Source organism: Caretta caretta, chromosome 3, assembly GCF_965140235.1.
Source record: "Caretta caretta isolate rCarCar2 chromosome 3, rCarCar1.hap1, whole genome shotgun sequence".
NCBI lineage: Eukaryota > Metazoa > Chordata > Testudines > Cheloniidae > Caretta > Caretta caretta.
In genome coordinates this window covers 2,871,301-2,899,083 of record NC_134208.1, presented here as the reverse complement: position 1 = coordinate 2,899,083, position 27,783 = coordinate 2,871,301, and the positions used below count along the sequence as shown (strand labels likewise).

The window sequence follows — 27,783 nt, the reverse complement described above, 5'->3', positions numbered from 1 at the left end:
ATAATCTAGGCATGGCCCAATATCTAAACAAACACTTTGCCTCAGTCTTTAATAAGGCTAAAGAGGATCTTAGGGATAATGGTGGCATGACAAATGGGAATGAGGATATGGAGGTATATTTTTACCACATCTGAGGTAGAAGCGAAACTCTAACAGCTTAATGGGACTAAATCGGGGGGCCCAGATAATCTTCTTCCAAGAATATTAAAGGAATTGGCACATGAAATTGCAAGCCCATTAGCAAGAATTTTTAATGAATCTGTAAACTCAGAGGTTGTACCGTATGATTGGAGAATTGCTAACATAGTTCCTATTTTTAAGAAAGGGAAAAAAAGTGATCCGGGTAACTACAGGCCTGTTAGTTTGACATCTGTAGTATGCAAGGTCTTGGAAAAAATTTTGAAGGAGAAAGTAGTTAAGGACATTGAAGTCAACGGTAAATGGGACAAAATACAACATGGTTTTACAAAAGGTAGATCGTGCCAAACCAACCTGATCTCCTTCTTTGAGAAAGTAACTGGGCAGCACAGCATGGGGAGGAGGTGACCAGCCCCCTGTGGAGAAAGAAGTGGTTCGGGACTATTTAGAAAAGCTGGACGAGCACAGGTCCATGGGGCCGGATGCGCTGCATCCGAGAGTGCTAAAGGAGTTGGCGGATGTGATTGCAGAGCCATTGGCCATTATCTTTGAAAACTCATGGCAATCGGGGGAAGTCCCGGAGGACTGGAAAAAGGCTAATGTAGTCCCCATCTTTAAAAAAGGGAAGGAGGATGATCCTGGGAACTACAGGCCAGTCAGCTTCACCTCAGTCCCTGGAAAAACCATGGAGCAGGTCCTCAAGGAATCAATTCTGAAGCACTTAGAGGAGAGGAACGTGATCAGGAACAGTCAGCATGGATTCACCCAGGGCAAGTCATGCCTGACTAATCTAATTGCCTTCTGTGACGAGATAACTCGCTCTCTGGATGAGGGGAAAGCAGTGGATGTGTTGTTCCTTGACTTTAGCAAAGGTTTTGGTACGGTCTCCCCCAGTATTCTTGCCAGCAAGTTAAAGAAGCATGGGCTGGATGAATGGACTGTAAGGTGGGTAGAAAGTTGGCTAGATTGTCGGGCTCAGCGAGTAGTGATCAATGGCTCCATGTCCAGTTGGCAGCTGGTATCAAGTGGTGTGCCCCAAGGGTCAGTCCTGGGGCTGGTTTTGTTCAATATCTTCATAAATGATCTGGAGGATGGTGTGGATTGCACCCTCAGCAAGTTTGCAGATGACACTAAACTGGGAGGACAGGTAGATACGCTGAAGGGTAGGGATAGGATACAGAGGACCCTAGACAAATAAGATGATTGGGCCAAAAGAAATCTGATGAAGTTCAACAAGGACAAGTGCAGAGTCCTGCACTTAGGACGGAAGAATCCCATGGACCGCTACAGACTAGGGACCGAATGGCTAGGCAGCAGTTCTGCAGAAAAGGACCTAGGGGTTACAGTGGACGAGAAGCTGGATATGAGTCAACAGTGTGCCGTTGTTGCCAAGAAGGCCAATGGCATTTTGGGATGTATAAGTAGGGGCATTGCCAGAAGATCAAGGGACGTGATCGTTCCCCTCTATTCAACATTGGTGAGGCCTCATCTGGAGTACTATGTCTAGTTTTGGGCCCCACACCACAAGAAGGATGTGGAAAAATTGGAAAACGTCCAGCGGAGGGCAACAAAAATGATTAGGAGAACGGAACACCTGACTTATGAGGAGAGGCTGAGGGAACTGGGATTGTTTAGTCTGCGGAAGAGAAGAATGAGGGGGGATTTGATTGCAACCACCTCTCAGGTAGTTGAAAGCAGCTAAGAGGATGGTTCTAGACTATTCTCAGTAGTAGAAGATGACAGGACAAGGAGTAATGATCTCAAGTTGTAGTGGGGGAGGTTTAGGTTGGATATTAGGAAAAACTTTTTCACTAGAAGGGTGGTGAAACACTGGAATGCGTTACCTAGGGAGGTGGTGGAATCTCCTTCCTTAGAAGTTTTTAAGGTCAGGCTTGACAAAGGCCTGACAGGGATGATTTAGTTGGGGATTGGTGCTGCTTTGAGCAGGAGGTTGGACTAGATGACCTCCTGAGGTCCCTTCCAACCCTGATATTCTGATTCTATGATTTTTTAGACATAGGAAACGCAGTGGATCTAATTTACCTAGATTTCAGTCAGGTGTTTGATACCGTGCCACATGGGGAATTATTAGTTAAATTGGAAAATATGGGGATCAATATGAAAATTGAAAGGTGGATTAGGAATTGGTTAACAGGGAGACTACAGCGGGTCCTACTGAAAGGTGAACGGTCAGGCTGGAGGGAGGTTATCAGTAGAGTTCATCAGGGATCAGTTTTGGGACCAATCTTGTTTAATCTTTTTATTACTGACCTTGGCACAAAATGTGGGAGTGTGCTAATAAAGTTGGCGGATGATACAAAGCTGGGAGGTTTTGCCAATTTAGAGAGAGACCAGGATATCATAGAGGAAGATTTGGATGACCTTGTAAACTAGAGTAATAGTAATAGGATGAAATTTAATAGTGAGAAGTGTAAAGTTATGCATTTATGGATTAATAACAAGAATTTTAGTTATAAGCTGGGGAAGCATCAATTAGGAGTAACGGAGGAGGAGAAGGACCATGGAGTATTGGTTGATCATAGGATGACTGTGAGCCGCCAATGTGATATGGCCGTGAAAAAAGCTAATGTGGTCTTGGGGTGCATCAGGCGAGGTATTTCCAATAGAGATAAGGAGGTTTTAGTACTGTTATACAAGGCACAGGTGAGACTTCACCTGGAATACTGTATGCAGTTCTGGCCTCCCATGTTTAAGAAGGATGAATTCAAACTTGAACAGGTACAGAGAAGGGCTACTTGGATGATCCGAGGAATGGAAAACGTGTCTTATGAAAGGAGCCTCAAGAAGCTTGGCTTGTTTAGCCTAACTAAAAGAAGGTTGAGGGGAGATATGATTGCTCTCTGTAAATATATCAGAGGAATAAATACCGGAGAGGGAGAGGAATTATTTAAGCTCAGTACCAATGTGGACACAAGAACAAATGAATGTAAACTGGTCATTGGGAAGTTTAGACTTGAAATTAGACTAAGGTTTCTAACCATCAGAGGAGTGAAGTTTTGGAATAGCCTTCCAAGGGAAGCAGTGTGGGCAAAAGACCTATCTGGCTTTAAGATTAGACTCGATAAGTTTATGGAGGAGATGGTATGATGGCATAACATGATTTTGGCAATTAATTGATCTTTAAATATTCATGGTAAATAGGCCCAATGGCCTATGATGGGATGTTAGATGGGGTGGGATCTGAGTTACCCAGGAAAGAATTTTCTGTAGTATCTGGTTGGTGAATCTTGCTCATATGCTCAGGGTTTAGCTGATCGCCATATTTGGGGTTGGGAAGGAATTTTCCTCCAGGGCAGATTGGAAGAGGCCCTGGAGGTTTTTTGCCTTCCTCTGTAGCATGGGGCACAGGTCACTTGCTGGAGGAGTCTCTGCTCCTTGAAGTCTTTAAACCACGATTTGAGGACTTCAATAGCTCAGGCATAGGTGAGAGGTTTTTCGCAGGAGTGGGTGGGTGAGATTCTGTGCCCTGCGTTGTGCAGGAGGTCAGACTAGATGACTGATAATGGTCCCTTCTGACCTTAAAGTCTATGATTCTGTGCTTATAGAGTCATAGAATCATAGGGACTGGAAGGGATCTCGAGAAGGCCTATACTTAGCTTTCACCTTTTTATTTGATTTGTAGTCAAAGGGGAAGGTTTTTTGCCCTTCAACATAGTCAGCCACCTGATTGCTTTAGCTTTCAGCCAGTGATGGCAAAGAGCTTCTGCCCTTCTCATTCAAATAAAAGGGTTTTGTTATATGGTCATCTAAACTGAATTTCTCTTCCACTTTAAGCAAAACACTGTCTGAGTGCTACTGAACATACTGCGCTTTGAAGAATGCTTCAGTTGCAAGAGCATGCTTCTCACTTACTGCTGCTTAGCTGTAGAGTTTTAGAATAGTCTCGGGAGGGAAATGAGAGCCCAGTTACTTAATGATTGGACACAGAGCTTTGGAGTGTATGTGGGACAGTGGGTTGTCCAGGATGATGGACTAGATATTTTCCATCTCTAATTTGTATGAATTTATTTTTAAGAGGATTTTTCCTACCTTTAAGAACACCATAAAATGGTTCTGATTTTTAATCAGTTTTTATTTTTTGCATTGCAAATAATACAAAATTAATGTCTTCAACTTTGGAAGATAAAGTTAGAACTCTGCATCATGGAGAAAAACAGTGAGGAAGGCAGGGTAGCTCAAGTGAAATATGTTTCTGCTGACCGAACTTTCTGCCGCTAAGGGATTTCTATAGTGATGGTTCTGAATAGGTTTTAACCATATACCTTGGTAGTCCAGGGGTTGATTACTGCCATAGAAAAGCGTTTCTCCTATTTGCTTCCTTTCTGCCCATACCGTATGTTGCCAGCACCATTGTAGCTTCCGTCCTCCAGAGGACGAAAGGGAGCTAATGACTACTGTATTGTGGAACAGCTGGCAACAAGTTTTCTTTCATGGGGTGGTCACAGTGGTTTCCCTCTTGAAATGGGGTACACTGCATCTCTGGCAATTTCACTTCCTGTTCGCTAAGAGGCCATAACTGTTGCTTCTTCCCTGTTCTTTCAGCGGAGTGTGCTGTCTCATCGCAGGGCAGGCTATTTTAGTTAATGGGCAATACTTGCAACCACAGGGAACAAACAGATGGGGAAGAATGTAGAGAACTAGTTTTTATAATGGAAAATATCAAAACCCAGGGCAGAGCAGCGATGGACAGGGTTATTTTTCAATTTACTACCTGCTGTGATTGCTGCTGCTGCTTTTTTTAAGTGAGTCTGCATTTTTAGCATCACCCATGAATACCTATCAGATTTGCATTCCCTACATTAGAGCCAATTCTTTAGTTGGGCCAGGGCTCTTGACTTGACAATTCTTTCAGTTTTGCTTAATCTGTTGAATTTAAATTTTTGGGTGGGTGGTTAGTCAGTCTTCTCTTAATGAGATCCTTAGCTCCAAGAAAATTGGTGATACTGCTTAGCAACATGAAGCCGCTAACTGGACTTAATATATTGTTTAAATAGCAAATTGAAGGAGTAAAGTTCTGAATTTTGGGGTCTAAATCTGTGTTCCCCGTAAGCTGCGTGCTGGGGCAGCCATCCGGGAATAATTGAAGTTCCGTGCAGTTGATTAGCAGAGCCGCTCACACATCCAGCCAGCAGTGTGTATTCAGGTGCCCCTCCCCACACTGCTTTGCAGTCGTCTGCCTTGGAGTCCCTTCTACTCCTGGGACCCTCCTGCTGGCTGTGCAGAGCGGGGTAGGCAGGGGGTACTGATGTCTGGGTGTGTGTACCCCACCCCTCTACTCCACCAGGGGAAATGGGACAGCCTTGCTCAGGAGCTCATACTTGTGGTGGTGTTGTTTTGTTGTTACTTCTTGGTACTTCCTGCAATGCACATATATTCTCTGTAATTTTATTCTTACAAAGTGTGTTGTTTTAGTTTTTTGACTGGTCTGTGCATTTCATAATTTTTATTTCTCTTACATTTAAATTTAATTCTTTGAGTAGTGAGTTAATACCTAACCTGTCCTGGCTGGAGTAATTATCACTGGTGTACCTTTTAAAATATATATTATATCTAGGTTTTTTTGTTTCTACTGGTGGCGCACATCTGCACATTATCTCAGTGCACATAACAAAATTTATTCTGCACATGGATGGAAAAAATTAGAGGGAACATTAGTCTTAATACAGCTGTCATTCCCCCCCTTCCCCATAGAAATACATCTGATGACATGGTAGCATATTAATTTGCAAGACCCACATTTGGGGAGAAGAACTGGATTTCAAGACCCTGGCTGGTGGAAGAGCAGTATAGAGCATGGATTTCATTCTGTGCATTAGGAAAGGGAATTGTCATAAGAAGCCCTCCTTATTCTTGGACTTAATTTACCTTGATAAATATAGCAAACAGGAAAAAAAATTTTTTTGAAACTAGCTAATTTCACCTTGGAATGAACATAAGAACGGCCATACTGGGTCAGACCAAAGGTCCATTTAGCCCAGTATCCTGTCTTCTGATAGTGGCCAATGCCAGCTGCCCCTGAGGGAATGAACAGAACAGGTAAGCATCAAGTAATCCATTCCCTGTCTCCCATTTCCAGCTTCTGGCAAACAGAGGCTAGGGACACCATCTCTGTCCATCCTGGCTAATAGCCATTGATGGACCTATCCTCCATGAACTTACCTAGTTCTTTTTTGAACCATATTAGTCTTGGCCATCACAACATCCTCTGGCAATGAATTCCACAGGTTGCCTGTGTGTTGTGTGGAAAAAATACTTCCTTTTGTTTGTTTTAAATCTGTTGTCTATTAATTTCATTTGGTGACCCCTAGTTCTTGTGTTATGAGAGGGAGTAAATAACACTTCTTTATTTACTTTCTCACTACCAGTCATGATTTTATAAACTTCTATCATATCTCCCCTTAGTCGTCTCTTTTCCAAGCTGAAAAGTCCCAGTTTTACTAATCTGTCCTCATATGGCAGCTGTTCCATACCCAAATCGATTTTTGTTGCCCTTTTCTGAACCTTTTCCAATTCTAATATATCTTTTTTGAGATGGGGAAACCACATCTGCACGCAGTATTCAAGATGTGGGCATACCATGGATTTATATAGAGGCAATATGATATTTTCTGTCTTACTATCTATCCCTTTCTTAATGATTCCCAATGTTCTGTTCGCTTTTTTGACTGCCGCTGCACATTGAGTGGATGTTTTCAGAGATCTATCCACAATGACTCCAAGATCTCTCTTGAGTGGTAACAGTTAATTTAGACCCCATTATTTTATATGGAGATGGGATTAGGTCTGGCAGGTGATTTAAAAAAAATTAATTGCACTGATTTGTAGTGTTAAACAATAATGAATACCATTTAATTCAATATTTTTTGATGTTTTCTACATTTTCAAATATTCTACATTTTCAAATATAAAGTGTACAGTGCTCACTTTATATTTATTTTTGATTACAAGTATTTGCACTGTATAAAAACAAAAGAAACAGTATTTTTCCATTCACCTAATACAAGTACTGTAGTGCAATCTGTTTATCATGAAAGTTGAACTTACAAATACAGAATTATGTACAAAGAAATGCATTAAAAAAAAAACAATGTAAAATTTTAGAGCCTGCAAGTCCACTCAGTCCTACTTCTTGTTAAGGCAATCACTCAAACTAGTTTCTTTACATTTGCAGAAGATAAAGATGCCCGCTTCTTGTTCACAATGTCACCTGAAAGTGAGAATAGGGATTCTCATAGCACTGTTGTAGCTGGCGTCCCTTAATGAATGAGGGAGGCAACCTAGTGACGGAGGATGTGGAAAAAGCTAATGTACTCAATGCTTTTTTTGCCTCTGTCTTCACGAACAAGGTCAGCTCCCAGACTGCTGTGCTGGGCATCACAACATGGGGAATAGATGGCCAGCCCTCTGTGGAGAAAGAGGTGGTTAGGGACTATTTAGAAAAGCTGGACGTGCACAAGTCCATGGGGCCGGATGAGTTGCATCCGAGAGTGCTAAAGGAACTGGCGGCTGTGATTGCAGAGCCATTGGCCATTATCTTTGAAAACTTGTGGCGAACGGGGGAAGTCCCGGATGACTGGAAAAAGGCTAATGTAGTGCCAATCTTTAAAAAAGGGAAGAAGGAGGATCCTGGGAACTACAGGCCAGTCAGCCTCACTTCAGTCCCCGGAAAAATCATGGAGCAGCAGGTCCTCAAGGAATCAATCCTGAAGCACTTGCATGAGAGGAAAGTGATCAGGAACAGTCAGCATGGATTCACCAAGGGAAGGTCATGCCTGACTAATCTAATCGCCTTCTATGATGAGATTACTGGTTCTGTGGATGAAGGGAAAGCAGTGGATGTATTGTATCTTGACTTTAGCAAAGCTTTTGACACAGTCTCCCACAGTATTCTTGTCAGCAAGTTAAGGAAGTATGGGCTGGATGAATGCACTACAAGGTGGGTAGAAAGTTGGCTAGATTGTCGGGCTCAACGGGTAGTGATCAATGGCTCCATGTCTAGTTGGCAGCCGGTATCAAGTGGAGTGCCCCAAGGGTCGGTCCTGGGGCCGGTTTTGTTCAATATCTTCATAAATGATCTGGAGGATGGTGTGGATTGCACTCTCAGCAAATTTGTGGATGATACTAAACTGGGAGGAGTGGTAGATACGCTGGAGGGCAGGGATAGGATACAGAGGGACCTAGACAAATTGGAGGATTGGGCCAAAAGAAATCTGATGAGGTTCAATAAGGATAAGTGCAGGGTCCTGCACTTAGGACGGAAGAACCCAATGCACAGCTACAGACTAGGGACCGAATGGCTAGGCAGCAGTTCTGCAGAAAAGGACCTAGGGGTGACAGTGGACGAGAAGCTGGATATGAGCCAGCAGTGTGCCCTTGTTGCCAAGAAGGCCAATGGCATTTTGGGATGTATAAGTAGGGGCATAGCAAGCAGATCGAGGGACGTGATCGTCCCCCTCTATTCGACATTGGTGAGGCCTCATCTGGAGTCCTGTGTCCAGTTTTGGGCCCCACACTACAAGAAGGATGTGGATAAATTGGAGAGAGTCCAGCGAAGGGCAACCAAAATGATTAGGGGTCTGGAACACATGAGTTATGAGGAGAGGCTGAGGGAGCTGGGATTGTTTAGCCTGCAGAAGAGAAGAATGAGGGGGGATTTGATAGCTGCTTTCAACTACCTGAAAGGGGGTTCCAAAGAGGATGGCTCTAGACTGTTCTCAATGGTAGCAGATGACAGAACGAGGAGTAATGGTCTCAAGTTGCAGTGGGGGAGGTTTAGATTGGATATTAGGAAAAACTTTTTCACTAAGAGGGTGGTGAAACACTGGAATGCGTTGCCTAGGGAGGTGGTGGAATCTCCTTCCTTAGAAGTTTTTAAGGTCAGGCTTGACAAAGGCCTGGCTGGGATGATTTAATTGGGTATGGGTCCTGCTTTTGAGCAGGGGGTTGGACTAGATGACCTCCTGAAGTCCCTTCCAACCCTGATATTCTATGATTCTATGAAGATATTTATGTGCCAGATGCACTGAAGATTCATATGTCCTTTCATGCTTCAACCACCATTTCAGGCGACATGCATCCATGCTGACGACGGGTTCTGCTCGAGCAGACTGACACATGTTCATTTTCATTATCTGAGTCAGATGCCACCAGCAGAAGGTTGGTTTTCTCTTGGTGGTTTGGGTTCTGTAGTTTCCGCACTGGAGTGTTGCTCTTTTAAGACTTCTGAAAGAATGCTCCACACCTCATCACTCTGATTTTTGAAAAGCACTTCAGACTCTTAAACCTTGGGTCGAGTGCTGGAGCTATCTTTAGAAATCTCACACTGGTACCTTCTTTGCGCTTTGTTAAATCTGCTGTGAAAGCATTCTTAAAATGAACGTGTGCTGGGTCATCATCCAAGACTGCTATAACATGAACTATATGGCAGAATTCGGGTAAAACAGAACAGGGGACATACAATTCTCCCTCAAGGAATTCAGTCACAAATGTAATGAACGCATTTTTTTTAGCGAGCGTCATCAGCATGGAAGCATGTCCTCTGGAACGATGGCTGAAGCATGAAGGGGATATGAATCTTTAGCGCATGTGGCATGTAAATATCTTGTGACGCCAGCTACAACAGCGGCATGCGAATGCCTGTTCTCACTTTCTGATGACATTGTAAATAAGCAGTGGGCAGCAGTATCTCCCGTAAATGTAAACAGACTTGTTTGTCTGAGCAATTGGCTGAACAAGAAGTAGAACTGAGTGGACTTGTAGGCTCTAAAGTTTTACATTGTTTTGTTTGAGTTCAGTTATGTAACACAAAAAAATCTACATTTGTAAGTTGCACTGTCACAACAAAGAGATTGAACTGCAGTACTTGTATGAGGTGAATTTAAAAATACTATTTCTTTTGTTTATCATTTTACAGTCCAAATATTTGTAATTGAAATCAAAGTGTACTTTTCTTATTTCAACACAGAATACTATATGAAAATGTAGAAAAACATCCAAAATATTTAATAAATTTCAATTGGTATTCTATTAACAGTGCAGTTAAAACTGATTAATCGCAAATAGTTTTTTAATCATGATTAATTTTTTTTGAGTTAATCGTGTGAGTTAACAGCGATTAATCGACAGCCCTAGTTGGATTATGGATTTGACACACCACCCAAAATGCTATTACATTCAAAAATGCTGCTCAGTTTTGAAAGCACGTATTTTGCTCTTCTAGTTCATAAGGCACGCAGTGAGTTTTCTCTTTGTGGCTTGGAGTGTGCAGGAGCCCCCCCCTTTTTTTAGACCCTGAGTCATCCAACTGCACCAAGACCTGTCTTAAAACCATTAATATGATTGGCTTCAGGCTTTCTTCAGTGTCTGACATAATATTAAACATCCAGTGGTTGATGTAAAATAGCTCTTACTCTTGGTTTTTGTGAAAGCAAAACAGAAGAAAAGGGAATATTTTTCATGTGTGTAAGTGAAGAAATTTGGCTGTTTTGAAATATCAAATATTTAAGTGCTCAAGGAGATAAAGCAGATAATCCTGGAATGCTCATACTCCTCCTTTGTTTTTATTACCAGAAAATCAGTATGACTTTTCCCTTTTAATTTGCAGAACTGCAAATTACATGTACAGGCTTGGAAGGAATCAAAGTTGGATAAAGGCATGAATTGCCAACATCCTCTTAAAATATATTACTCAGAGGAGGGCAGGCAACTAATAGCTAACGAATCATATTGTTTAAGAAAATATTTTATACATTAATCTTCTGGCTCAAGCACTGGATTTGGGACTCAGAAGAACTCAGTTCAGTTCCCAGCATTGACAGAAACTTCTTGAATGGCCTTGGTCAAAGGCTTGGTCTCTCTGCCTGGTATCCATTTACAAAATGGAATGATAGATCCTCAGGATGTGGTGAAGATAAATTAATGTTTGTGAAGTACTTGGATACTATTGTAATAGAGGTTGTATAAAAAGTCTGCATACATTTGTGTGTGTTAGTGAGGATATTGGCAGAATTGTGGAGATAGTGTTAGATGATTAGTGCTGCAAGGCAAACACAAAATGGAATAGTCAAAAAATGTTTAATTGACCCTTCTTACCAACAGAGTGTCAAAACTGAATTTGGTGCTTAATTGACAGCAGTGGTGACTGACGCCTGGTACTTAACCACAGCATGGGCATCAGTATAATGTTTTTCCCACTAGTGCCTCATTTGTAAGCTGGCAGGCCAAAGTTAGGTGTGAGATGGTATTTTAGTAATTTTCATGCTGCTTCATCCCTAGATTGATAATAACAAGGGGACCTATATTCCAGTCCTCTCATAAATATGTTTAAGGTAGTTGTAAAATTGAAGTGTGTGTGTGTGTGTGTTAGCAACAAAACTGGAAATGGGGTTTCATTCTTACACCAGTCTGGTAATACAGACAATGGTGAGGCTTTCCAATGCTACCTCTTCCCTAATCAAGACAAGCCATGGCATGCTCAGTTTCATGCTCTCATTCTCTGCCTTTTCAGGCTGTGTACATCCTCTGGCAGAGACTGCTAGGAGTGCAAAATTTTAAAACACCTGGCCACAAACTATTGCAACAACATAGGGGAATTTGCTGTTCACTTCTAATAGCTCCTAGGGACAAGCATTTTCAAACCATAGATGCAGAACTGAGATCCTGTGTAAATGTTTCACTGGTCAGTGGCTGCAACTGCACCATCAGTGCCAGTAATGCCTTCTGGGAAAAAGGAAGGCTGGAAGCAGTGTGAAGATTTCATTCATGCATCCTCCAAGATGAAGGAAGAAACCTGGAACTAGAGCATCTCCCATCACCTGGAAGTATTTTGTAGGTATTCAGAAGGAATAAACTGGACAAAGTAGAGGCTAATTAAATAAGTGGAGGTGTAATCGCACTTGCTTTTGTAGGGTATGGCTACTCAGCTGACGTTAAAGCGCTGCTTAAACCGCCTCCACAAGGGGCATAGCTACCAGCGCTAGCTACACTGCCACTTTACAGTACTGAAACTTTCCTTGCTCAGGGGTGTGAAAAAATACCCCCACCCCCGAGCGATGCAAGTTCGGTGCTGTAAGTGGAAGTGTAGACAAGCCCTTGGTCACAGTCAGTAGACTTTTCATCTTCATGATAGATGATCTCCGAGTTGGATAAATCTCCTTAAATGACTCCTGTTGAAATTGGAGTCACTTCCCAATGTTCATTGCAACTAACAGTTGTAATATGTAATGTTGCAATTGGGCTCAGTGAAAGATGTCCATTTTGACTTCTTTACATGTAGGCATGTCTAACTGTTGTGACTTTTGGTGTAAAATATCCATTATTAAAACTGGAACCTCTTGAATACAGATAGCTTGTAGCATCTTCAAATTATATAGATGACATCCAAAAGGTAAATGCCCGTGTATATGGAGTTGAGACTTCAGGCTGCATTTCCAGAGTTGCCTTGTGGTTAAGCCCACGGGGATGTAGGGTTTAGTTGTCCAAAAGAAATGTAGCCACTATTCCTACTCCTCATTTTAGGATTATGTTTCAGAATTTTTTTGCGCCACCATTTTTTTGCTTTGAGATTCAGACTCTAGTTTTGAACCTGAGACTTTCAGATCAAAGCCATATTCTGCCTAACTGAAGATTCTTTCTTTGTCTGACCTATAATATATGACAAGGTAAAATTTTTTTTCTGTTCCTCAGCTGAAGCATATGCTTCCTTTATGTGCTCCCATGACATTTTTTCTCTTCTCATCCCTCATCTGAGTCCAGTTCTTTTCTTTTAATTGCTTGCTGTCCAGTTCATTCATGTTAGTTGAGTTTTCCTTATTGAGCCTGATTGCAAGAAATAAGGATAGAAAGTGTTCTCTGTTTTTGAAGATTATCTACACGCCCTTGGAGCAATATGCTTATTAAAATATTTGGTTTTGTCTGTTGTGCACTAGCCCATGTTTTTTTAATTTTGTCTTTTAGGGCTTGCTGCTAACTAATGTTTATGAAAATTGAAGAAACTGGTCACTCTAGCCCCACTAGTGGTATAGAACAGTGATTTGTATCAGCTTTTACATGCATCAAAATGAGGCATTCTCTTCCCAGCACTGATGCCTGCAACTTAAAGTGGCCTCAAATGTGACTCATTTGTACACTAAATGCATTCATCTACTTATAGAGGAGTCAGTGGTGGTATAGAAGTATGTCTGGTGGGTTCCTGTCGCCTTCCTGTAGTCTTTCCTTTGGTTTAGCTCCTTTGTGGACTTTGAATCTTCTAAAGAGCATGTGCCCTATTCAGTGATCCACTGCTCTGTCTGTTACCTGCCTTTCAGGTTGTCTTTCTCGTGGAAATTGGCTCCAATAGCAGCGTGGGAGTTGTTCTTTCTTGCTCCCTTTTTGCTGCTTTTTCCACAAGGACAAAGATTTTCCTTGGTTCTGTTAAGAGATTTGTTTTTAATTGAAAATAATATCCAAGTTTTACCTACTGCAAGAGATCCATTTCTATGCTTTGTTCATCTCCTAGATCACAAAATGAAAAGCTAGGACATACCTTAGGTTTTTGGGGAGCACTTCAATTTTGTTTGGACTGTTCACAGCTGTTCCATAAACTGGAATTTTTTTTGTGTGCCTTTGTTAGTAAAAGGGCAAACGCATCAATCCAGTGCTAGCAAAGAATGATCTAGTATCACCTATTATGTTCTGTTCCTTGAGCATTTCTTAGTACTTATATCAATTAGGATAAAAATAGTCTGGCTCATATAATAAGGTGAAGACTTAACTGGACAAGAGAGACATATCACCAAATTTTCACTATACCCCCTGGCAGCTATCCCTGGCTTTTCTCCCCCTTTTTATTCAGTGGAAATTCTGAAATCTGGGCTCAGCAGGACCGGAATTACCACATGCAGTTTTTATTTTGTGGTGATCTTCAATAAGCAAACAATATTAAATTCCTTTTCTTTGAAAGATGGGTCCAGCAATTTAAAATGCAGTGGTACTTGGCTTTGGAAGCTACTCTTCCTCCCACTCCCTTAATTGGACTGCAGTAGCTCAGGCTTGTTGATCTTCAGGGCAAATCACAAAGCCTATTTATTCACTTAAGCCATTGGGTAAGAAGAAGCTTCATGAGGGCTTATGTTTATGGGGAGAAAAGTGTAGTTGGGTGTGGGTTAGCTGATGGTTTTATTCACTTTTTGGTAAATTCGTAGTAAAAGCTGCTAAAGTATTTGGGGGGTGGGTGTATATGCGTATGTACAGCTAAAACTTAAAATATTTATATCAGCTCCACATAAGTACAGAGGGGTGAAAAATCAATGCTTGCTAAATGATTACAGTGGATGAGAAGCTGGATATGAGTCAGCAGTGTGCCCTTGTTGCCAAGAAGGCTAACGGCATATTGGGCTACATTAGTAGGAGCGCTGCCAGCAGATCAAGTGAAGTGATTATTCCCCTGTATTCAGCACTGGTGAGTCCATATCTGGAGTATTGCATCCAGTTTTGGTCCCCCCCCCCCACACACTACAGAAAGGATGTGGACAAATTGGAGAGAGTCCAGCGGAGGGCGATGAAAATGATTAGGAGGCTGGGGCACATGACTTACGAGGAGAGGCTGAGGGAACTGGGGTTATTTAGTCTGCAGAAGAGAAGAGTGAGGGGGGATTTGATAGCAGCCTTCAACTACCTGAAGGGGAGTTCCAAAGAGGATGGAGCTCTGCTGTTCTCAGTGGTGGCAGATGGCAGAACAAGGAGTAATGGTCTCAAGTTGCAGTGGGGGAGGTCTAGGTTGGATATTCGGAAAAACTATTTCACTAGGAGGGTGGTGAAGCACTGGAATGGGTTACCTAGGGAGGTGGTGGAATCTCCATCCTTAGAGGTTTTTAAGGCTCAGCTTACCAAAGCCCTGGCTGGGATGATTAAGTTGGGGTTTGTCCTGTTTTGAGCAGGGGGTTGGACTAGATGACCTCCTGAGGTCTCTTCCAACCCTAATCTTCTATGATTCTATGAAAAGGACAAGCATATAAAGATTGTGGTGGTATACCTAATGTAATGGACATTTACTGTTCCCCACAAAGTGTATAGGTGAAATGTAGACCAGGTGACTGGGTCATTTCCATATAAAAACTCTTTCTTAGGTCAGAGAAGACTTCCCTATTCAGCGGGACCTGGAATCCATGCAGAGTGAACTAAATACATAGAAGCATTTGGCACAGTAATTTGTGAAACTTTTCCCAGCACTGTTGTCTTAGCTGAGAACTGTGTTTGTTCAGGCAGACCTGAAGAAGAGCTCTCCGTAAATTTGGAAGCTTATCTCGCTCGCCAAACAGAATTCGGTCCAGTAGAAGACATTACCTCATCCACCTTGTGTCTCTAATATCCTGGGACCAGCACAGCTACAACACTGCATACAACTCTATACTAACAGTTTTTGCTATCCACTCACAAGAAAGCCATGTGGAGTTGTCATTTGTAGTTGTACAAAACAGAGTTTGCTGTCTCCTTGGTGGGAAGAGAAATCCTAGGTACAATAGATTCTGCTTAATAGCAATCTGGATCTAGGCAATTTCCAGTCAGTAGCAGCATTTTGTCAGGAACCAATCCTGTCCCACCGACTTTAACATTAATGGGATTTGGATATTGGCAATGGTGTGCGGCTTATTATCATGTTTTGAAAGAAAGGTCCCAGCTGCAGGCAGGGAATGATGTGCTGGCGTGTGCCTTCCCTGGTTGCTGCCCTGCAAACCTGCCTGCACACAGCGACATGGTACATTTCCTTTCGCTCTCCAGGCTGCGCCATGCCAGCGGGCTGCATCTCAGGAAGGAAGTGCTGGGACATGCTGACCCCTGACCCCCAGAGAGCACAGGGAGAGGTGTGATGCAACTTTACAAGCCCCCATTCTCCCACTCGCCGTAGAAAGCCTCAGTACCTGGGGTGCAGCCCTCACTCCCTGCTGCTGTACTGCCTGGCCCGTAGGCAGGTTTGCAGGGCTGCACCCAGAGAAGGCATGTCACAACACTTCCTTCCCTGGTTGCAGTGACAAACCTGCCTTCTGCTTATTAGCAACTGCTGGATAATGGCAACTTCTTGCTGGCAACTGAGGGGTCGCCAATAAGTGGTGTCAGAGGTTCTCTGAACATGAGCTGAAAATAATATCTGAGGACAGGTGCATCCTCTCCCCACACCAGCTCCTTTTATACCTATTGTATTGAGCTTCTCTTTAGGCAGATGGGATAGTTCACCATTACCAATAGTGTTTAGATCCTGTCATGATGAGCACTACAGGAACCTATCAGATGACTCCTCAGTCATTCTCTTTCCTGTTGAACTTGGTGTCTAATTTTGAGCCAGCAAGTTGTCTGGGGCAGAAAGGCAAAAGGTCACTTGTAGAATGTGCTTTTTGAACCCTGTTGTGTCCCTAACTTAAGTCATAACGAGAAATGTATTCATCTTTGGTTTCCCATGAAATGGAAACCAAATAAATTGGACTTCCCCCTAACAGAAACTATACTTCCTTCCCTCCTAGGCCAAAGTGAGTCCCCTCTGAATCAATCTGATCCATTCCTTTGAAGATCTTCTTCTCCTTGCAAGTGGAGGAGACTCGCTTGCTATGCCTCCCTCCTCTTAGTTAGTTAGCCGTCCTTTGATTAGTGAGCTTCTTAGGTCTCCTTGCTAGATATACTGTACCGTAAGCTAGCCATCTTCTTGCATGATGCCTCTCTTGCAGGGTTCTGGGCCAAGAGGAGTCCATGAACACTCAGTGAAGTGTTCTGGGATACATTTAGATGAAAGGTGCTACCAAATGTAAATGGCAGCTCATTACTGGAGACACTCTCAAGGTTGACTGACCCATATTTTCTGTTTAACAAATGTATATTTACTTTCACCCATTTCTTCTGAAGTTAAGATGTTGTGGTTTTCCTGTCCAGCCAGTGCTACAGGAGGCTTACTAGAACACAAATTGCTACCTTGAGGCAACTCTATGAAAAACTCCCATAGTTCCTTTGTTACTACACTTTCATCTTCAGCCATGGTTGAACTCTGTACTATGCTGGTATGTTCCCATATGAGTTACTCAGCTGGCAGTATACTGCCCCGCATAGAAATAAGCAGGGACTGAGGGAAAGTACCAATGGGCCCATTAGTCTGTTAGCAGTCTGCATGGTTTCACTTAGCTTCTAGATCCAAGAGCAGCCAGGTAGCTGTGTCCAGAGTGGATAGAGGTGTTGGAACTTCTCTGAAAATGAGCTGAAAACAATATGAGGACAGGTGCACCCTCTCCCCACACCTGCTCTTTTATACCTACATTCAGTCTCCACAAGCTTGGGTACTACTGAAGTCTGCTCCAAAAATGTGTATTGGTGCAGTGATGCACTTCCTCTGAAGGTCTTTTGTGGATGGGGATGTGGGTGTATATTAATTATTAGATCATTGCTTTGCTTACATTTTTAAAGGGGTGTCTCTCTCCTTTTTTTGGGTTGCAATCCAACTCCAGAAGGTAAGACTCACTGCTAATGTTCTAAAGCTACTATTATATGTGAGCTTAATTGAATTTAATTCACAGCTTCATAATTAAGCCTTAATTAAGAAACCAACCAGCTTGCTTCACGCACAGGTCTATAAGCAGAGAGGTAGCTGTATAATTAGCGTTAAAGCTTTCACTAGTTGAATCTACCTTTTTGTGCATGCTGTTTGCATTAGCACTAGAGTGCAATGCAAATTTGAAACCTAATCTGCTTGTGAAGTGTGGAGATGTCAATTAAGTTAACAGCATGGGAATGCTTAGTATCTTACAAATTAACGTTAGAACTGTTTGTGAACCTGAAATGTGTGATCAAAAGCTTGATTTGCATGACAGTGTATTTATGTGCACTTTTGTTTTAGTGCTTTTTGGAGGAGGTTTGTCTTGTTCTGTGTGAAATAAGTTTAACACATGCTTTATAACTTATTTTTTTAACATTCCAAGCTTTTTCTGAATTGTAACTGTACATTCTAGAGTTTGGTAGTTAGTACAAACAGTATCAATTCTTAAAATGCATCTATGCTCAGATATTCCAATAAATAGACAAATTAAACTGCATTTTTAATCAAATGGTTCACCTCAAGTTTTCTGTGTGCTCCAGTTTTGAATGCAAAAAATGTTAGGGAGGGAAACTGAAAACACTCTTCATATCTATGTAACTCAGATGCAAAAACACAGAGTGAAGGAGGGGAAATTAATTTTAAAAAATAAAGCTAGCAGTATTCAAAAGCAAAAACTGAAAAAAATCCCAATTTGCAGCGATTATGTGTAATGAATGTCTACATATTCATTACTCTGACATATTTTATATTAAGGTTCCATTTATAAATAGAGCTAATGTTTAATAGATGTCATGGTTAATTTAGTCCAAAAGGTGAGTTGCTTATGGCCATCTACAACACTGCAGATCTGTAACATATCCTGCTCATGTCTGTAAGATGTTTATAACCTCAATTATCTGTTATAAACCATTTCTAAATAAAGTGTGGACTATTAGTCCAATAAACAAATCCCCCCTGGGTTGAAATTTTCCATGGAGCTATGTTATCGTTGTGCAAACATATACACATTTAGAAACAAAAACCATTTTTGGGCATGTTTCAACCAGAAACCTTGTTCACATAAAACTCTGATGAACCAGTTTTCTTGAAACTTGGTTTTCTTTAATCTCATTGAGATCATTGAGGCATGTATGCACAACAGGAATTTGTTAGGCTTCTCTGTTTGATTTTAATTTTTTTAGAATGTTTAGTATACCTTAATCTAAACTAACAAAGATTTAAATTTGGCCACTCTAGCAAAATATCAGGATGTCCATAACTCACCTGAATAGTCAAGTCATTTAGAGGAATGAGCAGAGGGCTGAGAGCCCAGAACTCCTCAGTACTTTTTCTCATTTCTATTACTGAGTGCCCTTAACAATCCTTTGCAGTTTGTCCTTCTGTAGCATATTATAAATGCTATTTAGTTAACCCTCACAGCAACTCCCCCTCCCCCCCCCAAATATATTTATTTAAATTTTTCAGATAGAGAAGTTATCTTATTATTATACTGGATGTCGATTCTCTCTTCTTTGAATTCTTAACCTTTTCATTAATGAATTGGAGGAGGCGATAAGGAACATGTTAAATTTTCAGAAGATATTATTAAGTGAGGGAAATTGGGATATTTGAAGGCTACCAAATAAACTTCCAAGCTGATGCAGATAAGTCCAGTACACACTATCATAGTTCAGGCATGAGTGTTGGGGGAAAGTGGTTATAAGTACCAATGGAAATTAGCAAATGTGTCAATGGAAGCTAATACATTCAGTACACAACTATTCAATGGGCATGATAAACTTTGAAAGCAATAATCCTGAAGAAGAGACTGCAAGCAGAAATTTATTTAACATAGTGCCTAATATACATGGAGCTTCACAAACACACACAAGATACCTGTCCAAAGAATTGATAAATATGGTACGCTGGGGAATAGTTAACACACGAGAATGAGTGTAGACACACAGAAATAATGAATAACAGTGGCTATGAGCAAGGCCCCAGTGTTCTCTAAAATGATGTGGAAACTGCCATGGATAAAACACTGGCTTCTAAAAATGAAAAACTGTAGCACTTTGGCAACATTGTGAATGCTTCTGTGTGCATACATACTCTTTCAGGCTGGACATTGCACTTGGTACAGTTGCTAGATGTGCTGTGTTGGCCTCAATTTCCTCAGGATGTTATGATACTTTATAGATGTTGCTTAGGTGCTTCAATTGTTGTTGTGTCTTATAAACTTTGGACAAGTAACGAGATGTACTTGTATACTGTTTCTCTTCCTGCTTGTTAATAAAGGTAGTTCAGAGTTGGCTCTGTGTGTTTGCCTCAATCTGCAGTGTCTCACCAAGGAATCCTAAAGGTGCTACAATGAAGGACAAAAATGGGATAGCTGGAAAGTAATCTAGGTTAACACTTCCTTAAACAGTTAAGATGGCAGACACAGAAATGCTTTGAAGCTTTTTATTATGAACTGAAGATCTTTCTGGATCTCGACACAATGCCTGAGCATACTGGCTGTGTGGATCAGTCTGACTAATTCTGTAGGGAATTATATATTGAAAGACTAGAGTAGTCCTTTGCTGCTAGAAGTTTAGCAGGTAACAGAGGTACCATCCCTTTTGAGCTTTATAAGAAGTGAAACTTATGAGAACTATTGCATATGCCCACAGCATTAGTAAAGCCAAAAGGGTAGTTAGAGACGTAAGGTGTAATTGCCATTTTACAAACAAATTTGTTTCCAAAAGCTCTCCAGAAAACCTGTCCAGTTTCATAAACTGAATCTGCAGACTGCAGAATCCATGGCTACATCCACTGCTGCTACTCTGAAACATGGCTACATTTGGGACAGAACTCGGATCACTGGGCTCAATGCAGGAGTAACTGGATAAAATTCTAGGGCCTGTGTTATATAGAAAGTCAGACTGTAATCTAGTGGTCCTTTCAGTCCTTAAGATCTAGGTCTTTGGACTTGGAGTCGGGAGACCTGGATTAAATTTCTGGCTCTATTACTGGCTTGCTATGTGAGTGGGGCAAGTCACTTCATGTATCTGTGCCTCTGTTTCCCCTCCCAGCCATGTTCTTATCGATACAGACAGTAAGTTCTCGAGAGCAGGGACTGTCTCTCACTATGTGTTAGCATAGTACCTAGCAGAATGGGGCCCCCATTTCAATTGAGGCCTGTAGGCACTACAGCAGTATAACAGTTCAGTAAAAATCCTAACTGACTCTCCATTTTGTATTCAATTTGTGTGTTATCTTAACCTATACTGCAAGTGTTTTGGGAGGCTGTCTCTTCCTATGTGTTTGTACAACACCCAGCACAATGGAACCCAGATCTGTTTGGGGACTCTGCATGCTACTGTAATAGAAATGAATGATGATTAACTACTAAACTGTCTTATCTCTATAACTAGCACTTAATGTGTTAATGTATAATTCTGGAGTGCATATGTGCTGAACCTCCTGTGTACTGTCTTCTGCCCCAGATTTCCTCTCTTATCCCTATCCCAAATGGAGCCAGGGGTGGGGAGGTACAGGCTAACTTAACAAAATTAGCCTTGTAGAAGTAAACTTTTATAGTAAAGTTTATTCACTACAGATTAAAAGATGAAAGATGTATCTGATCTGGAATGTTGAATCAGTTTACAGTTTGAGTAGTACTTCTGTATAGGAGTGGTGGGGGACTGGAAGATAGAAGCGTCTTATCCGTACTTAATTCTTGCAGTGTTTTTTATATGTAGATCTCAAAATTGTTTACCATAGGGGGTAAGTATCATCTCTGTTTTACAGAAAAGATAAGTGACCTACCTGAGCTCACATGCCTAATCTGTGGTAGCTTTGGGAATAGAAGCCAGGTCACTTGACTCCTTGTCTCATGCCCTATCCACCCAACTTTTCTGCCTGCAAACTTAGAATAGTATGAAGTGTAAATTGCACAGGGGAAAAAGCAGCATTAGCAGGGGAAAAGCACCCATATGGGTCTCCCTGTTTCAGTTCTAGTGGCCCAGAATTAAGGATCCAAACACCATATACTAGTTTTCTCGGTGGGCAACGTTTCATAGTTCCTCTCCCTTCCTTATCCCTCATCTCTTATTTCATTACAGTGCATAATTATACACACACACGTACAGCTTTTGGTATCTCTCCACCTGGCATTTTTCCACATAGCATACAGCTCACAGCAAATCCAAGAATAAATTCCTAATAGTGATCTGAATATTTATCTGTTTTTGAAACTAAGTTTGACTGCTCTGAAGCTAGCTTCCCACCCGAGTTTCAGCCTTATGCCCACCTTCTCTCCTCTGCAAACCCCACAAAAGCCCCAGTTGAGGTTATTGTAGCTGTTTGTCTCCCATTTTTGGCTCCACTACAATATAGCAAGCCAGTGTCTTTCCTCTGCTCCCAACTCAAGGAAAACGGAACAGGAGCAGATTAAGTTTGAGCATTGGCCTGCTAAACCCAGGGCTGTGAGTTCAATCCTCAAGGGGGCCACTTAGGGATCTGGGCGAAAAATTGGGGATTGGTCCTGCTTTGAGCACGGGGTTGGACTAGATGACCTCTTGAGGTCCCTTCCAACCCTGATATTCTATGATTCTAAGTTCTTTCTCTCTCGCTCTCTGCATCTAACTAGACTTTGTACTACTTTCTCCTACAGATTTTCTAATTTCACTGTTTGAAGGTGAAGGATATTAATAAATTAGGGTGTTTAAAAACAAAGCTGTCCATGGGTATATTTACTTCGTTAGCTCAGGATTTGAAGAGAGGGTCTGAGATGTTAAATTTGGCAGGAATCTTTCCCCCTGGACTGGGACAAGTGCATATTGAATCGGTCCTAACATTGCTTGGACATAGCAACTTCAGCTCCTCTCCCCGCTGGGGCTGGATTCACTCCACCTCTGCATGCTTTACAGTTTGACTGTTAAAGGCAATGAGAGACCATTAGTGTCTCACTCCTGTTTCTCAGCAAATGACTAATAGGACTAATATTGACCAAGTAAACATCATCTTTAGTAGTGTTCCTTCAACGTTAGAGGCTAATCCTGTGCTTTTGTTTTCAGTGGGACTTCTCCTCTTGCATGTCTGAATGCTATGCTGCATACAAACTCCCGAGGGGAAGAGGGCATTTTCTATAAGGTCCCAGGGAGAATGGGAGTGTACACACTGAAGGTAAGTGTCTCAGCTGGAAGAACTCTCTCTAAAATCTTTAGTGAACTTTTAGCCATTTTAATAAGTGGTGGATTGATAGCCCTGAAGAGTGAAATGCTCCTCATCCAATGATCTTCAACAGCATAAGCAATTGCAATAGAAGCTTCCCCAGTGTGCCTCAAACCTGATGTTGAGGGACCATCTCCAAATGAGAAGGATGTTTACTCTTCATGCCTTAGCAGTCCTTCACCTCTCGGCTGAGACTGAAAATAAGGGGTGCCAACTCTTGCTAATGGTGATGTTAATTTGCTGATATCAATTCCTGTTCCCTAGGAACAAGGCTGACACATTCACTGAATGTAGCCCATTTATTAGCCATCAAGTGATAACTTTGTCACCATTAATCTGGATTTGTACCTAGGCTGAAGAATTCCTTCTTCCATTACCAATTGACTCAAACCATCCAGTCCCCCAGCTGGGGAACTTATTAAAAAGGGAACCCTAGGATTATTTTATTTGGAATCAGTCTAATTTGTAAACTATTAAAATCTTTATTTGAAATCTTGTTTTCCAATAACACTACTGAATTAACCAGCCTCTGGCACCGCTATAGATTTTTCCATAGATTAAATGTGAAAACTCACTCCCTTTGTTTAATCACCTATATGTAACCAGAGAATGGCACCTGTGTGTAATGAATGGACTTGAGTTTGGGGGAAATATGCTGGAGGTCTCAGGCATCCATTAGTAAATCGTCAGTAGAGTTTTTAAAAATTACAGATAATATTCTAAACACAGAATATATTGCATTCAGCATGAAGTAACTCTATTTTGGACATCATTATGGCAGGTAAGGATGAACTGATCATTGGACTGGAAGCAGGTGGTTACCTAGAGACCAGTGATTGTGACCTGATTTATCTTCAGTATAGGCAAACACAGGAGAGGACCACCAAGAATACATATATAATTATATAATATATATAAACTTACCATTTATATGTACTTGGTGCCTTTAAAATGGCAAGTTTCCTACAGCTGAGGAAAATTATGAGCAAAATTGATCAGGAGGAAAAATTTTAACAGAAATATGTAATTGAGAGTTGGGAGGAATTAAAGAAGAGTTTATTAGATGGCCCGAAAGTCTCAATTACACGTTCAAGAAAAAGGACAACTTTAGCTAAGAGCCCATCATGCTAGCAGGGACAGTGAAGGCAGCAATTAGAATTAAAAAAGCAATGTATAACAAATTGAAAAAGGAGAAGTAGACATCAATGTATGTAAACTAAAAGTTCTTCTGGTGCTTGTCTAAATCTAGATATTTCTATAATAAACACTATTCTTGGCACGCATGTGCTTAAGATCAGACTCTTTTGGCAGCCACACATGTTCTTGTGCTCCTGTACCAAAGGCATGAAGGGCAGAGCAGCCCAACTGCTACTCACTTCCTTCCTGTTATCCGTAACGGTGAGACAGGGCTGCACGGTGTCCGCATCTTGATGCATCTCTTTTAGCTGTTCTATTGTTTTGTAAATATTAATGTTAGTTTAGGAATAGTTAGTTCTTATTCAGGTGATTGCACATGTCCATTCCATTTCAGTATGTGCACACCCAGTGCACTGTTGGAGATTTTTGTCCTCAGCGGTACCCATCAGGGTGGCACATGTGCCCTCTGCTGTCTCATGCCACTGCATATGGTATAAAGGAAAGAGCCTCCCCCACACCACTCCTTCGTACTGGTTGTGACCGTTGTTGGAGCGTTGTTAGCTACTGCAAGGTTCCCCTCTGTCTGTATATAGGTGGTGCTCAAGTTTAGTCATAGTGTGCGTTAAGTAAGCAATAGTATTAAATTTTCTTTAATAAAGTGAGGTTTTTCTGTGCTCTTTGATTCCCTTTGGTACTGGTTTTGGTGCTGCGGCATGCCTCAGTCACCAGGCTCAAGACCTGCGAGTCCTGCAAGAATCTGATATGAGTGAGCAACCTCAGTCCAGTTGCTGCTTCAGGGTCTTTAAACAAAGAATCAAAAAAGACAAGGAGACCAGACTTAAATTTCTTCTGATGGTCATCCCTGCTCCCATCCTCGGAGCTTTTCTGCTTGGAGCAGGTGCAGGAAGGCTCCTCTTGTTTTGGTGGAACCCCAATGCAAGTCACTCTCCCTGAGAATGAGGAAGAGGCACCCAGAACATAGCTTCAAAGGACTCAGTATCTGGGCAATCAAGTTCCCAGGCACCTAAGTCCAGCAAGCATGCTGAAAAAGATGATGGAGTGCACTCAAGGCCATGGCACTCCCAAGGCAATAATCTACTCAGGTGGGACCTGAGAACAGGTCCTGTTGAGACCAGACCCTGAAGCAGAACCATCTAGTTCAACAGTGCTGTCCTTGTCGACTCAGCAGCAAGGTACTATCCTGGTGCCGTCAACTCTGGAAGTTTATGCTATGGCATATGATTTGCTAAATCTCTTGGTACTGGTTGTACTAGGGATCAAGAATCCAGTGGTACGGTTAACTGCTAATAAATATTTCCTGGCTTCTTCATTTCAGCGTTCAGTACTGTGGGCTCCTCTGGACACCTGAGAACCTCATCGTATGGTGCTGTCCAGAGGGAAACCAGTGATGATCTCTTCGATACCATCTTCTCCAGATTAGCAACACCAATACCTGGCACAGACTTAGTTGGGGATTGGTCCTGCTTTGAGCAGGGGGTTGAACTAGATGACCTCCTGAGGTCCCTACCAATCCTGATATTCTATGATTCAGACAGGAACAGGTGCGTCCCCTCTACCCCCACCCCCAAACCACACATACTTGGTCAGATTTGGAGGTCAGCTAATACTTGTCACAGCTACATCACATAGCTCACAACTCTCCTGTGACTGGAGGCTCTGTGGTGGCCAGCAAGTAGAGATCCATGGCCTGGAAGAAATTGGGCTCCAGGGCCTTACCAATGGCCATTTTGGAACCATTGGGGTTTTCCCCCTGCCTCCAGATAGTCTCCGAAACCTTCTTGCTCTACTTCCTTAAGTAGGCATCAAAAGCCATCTCAGCAGGAAACTCCTGATACATGGCTTGATACTGAGTAAGAGGAAATTGCTCTGATGAATCTCCCCTTGGAAGAACCAGAGGAGGCCTCACCACAGCCAGCTTTGGCTTCCTCCTCTTCATTACCCAACAAGGCAGTGGTAGTGGAGGGCTCCTTACTGCCATCTGAAGATTATAGAGCCCATCAGAACCTCTTAAAGAGGGTGGCTTCTGCCTGGGATAGTCAGGTGGATAAGGTTTGAGAGAGGTCCCACAGACTTGTCGACATCTTAACATTTGGCACTCCCAATTAATAAGACTATCCAAGAGCCCACCAAAGTGCTGTGGCAAACTCCATCTTCCCTAATGCCTCCTCCTCCCTCCCCCCAGCAGAAAGGTCTGCTCTCCCCTTACAGGAATCTGAACATTTTTACACCCTCTCCCCTGTTGGTGGTCATTGGTGGTTTCAGCTGCAAGCAAGCATAAGCAAGCATCTTACTCTGAAAGCAAAGGATGCAATGAAGCGCTATCTGTTTGGCAGAAAACGTTATTCAGCAGCTGGACTGCAGTTCAGGATTGCTAATCAGCAGGCATTGCTGGGTTGCTATGACTTTAACCTCTGGGACAGTATCTTGAAGCTTAAGGATGGATAGTTCCTCACTATGGTGGATGAGAGAAAATTAGTGGCCTGGACCTCACTGAAAGTGGATTTGGATGTTGTGATTCTGCAGTTAGTGCTGGGGTATCGGCCATTAAGATGTGCAGATGTTTGTGACTCCAGCCATCTGGTCTCCCTTAGGAGGCCCAACAAACCATCCTGGCTTTTGGTTTTTACACTCGCTGCTTGCTCATCCCAGAAGTAAAAGATCTGACCCATACTAGATCTGTAAAAGTTGAACAAATGCCTAAAGAAAATAGTTTTCCTGGTCACTCTGACTTTCATTAGCCACTCCTTGGATTCTGGTGACCAGGACCCTGCCCTTGACTTAGAGTACATATTTTCATGATGCAATATGTCAGAGCGACAGGAAATTTCTCCGTGTTTTGGTCAACCAACCCAACTACCATTTTTCAGTCCTGCCTGCACCTCTACATCTTTTCACAAAGCGTATGGCAGTGGTGGTGGTCTTGAGGAAACCAGAAGGTCCACACCTGGACAACTGGCTGGTGAGAGGTTGGTTCAAGACTCAAGTGCTGTCCAACGTGACCACTAGCCAGTCCATCTTTGGAACTGATTAACCCCCTACAGGTAAGTGATTCTGTACCTCTGACCAAGAGGGATTTGATGTTACTGCATACATAAAGGTTGTTACCCGTCTCTTTATATTTATGACAGACAATTACAGGAAAAATGTTGCAAAAAGATGTTAACAATAATAAAAATCCACATCAGAAGAATCATGAAACCTGTTGGAACTAACTAGCATCCTTGTGGTAATTCAGGCCAAAATATATTATGGTCATCACTAAAGGGCAGTCTATGCGTGGAACTTTCACTGCCTGTGCTGTAACAGTTGTGTGGGGAGACAGGACTTTGGTCTGCAAGGCTGTCATTCTGAGCTTTCAGCACAAAAACACAGATGCGCCCACACATGCGCAGACTGTAATAATTCAGTGAATTTGACATTTGTTTTTACAAGGGACTTAGAGAGCTGCCAGGTCCACTTCTGCGTCAAACTATGTCCGTATATTACTGGTCATTATGGACTTGATCCAAAGCCCACTGAAGTCAGTTGGACTCTTTCCATTGACTTCAGTGAGCTTTGGATCAGGCCCTAGGTCCTCTTCAATAAAGGCACATTCTCCCTTACCCAGGCAGTTAGGCTTTCAACTTAAAACACACTCCTGCCATGAAGCTTAGAAACCCTAGTTTGCCCTTCAAACAGATGGGGAAGCACAAGGAAACAATGAGACCATACTGGACAGT

At 42.1% G+C, this 27,783-nt stretch overlaps 1 protein-coding gene across 4 annotated transcripts in view; it reads left to right on the top strand.

Moving 5' to 3' along the window:
* The window catches only part of ASXL2 (ASXL transcriptional regulator 2), a 246,614-nt gene that overhangs the window by 85,103 nt on the left and 133,728 nt on the right, over window positions 1-27,783 (top strand). For all 4 annotated transcript variants that reach the window (XM_048846047.2, XM_048846048.2, XM_075126275.1 and 1 more), the window contains one exon: window positions 22,750-22,858. In XM_048846047.2, coding sequence (XP_048702004.2) covers window positions 22,750-22,858 — 109 coding nt within the window. The remainder of the gene's footprint in view (window positions 1-22,749; window positions 22,859-27,783) is intronic.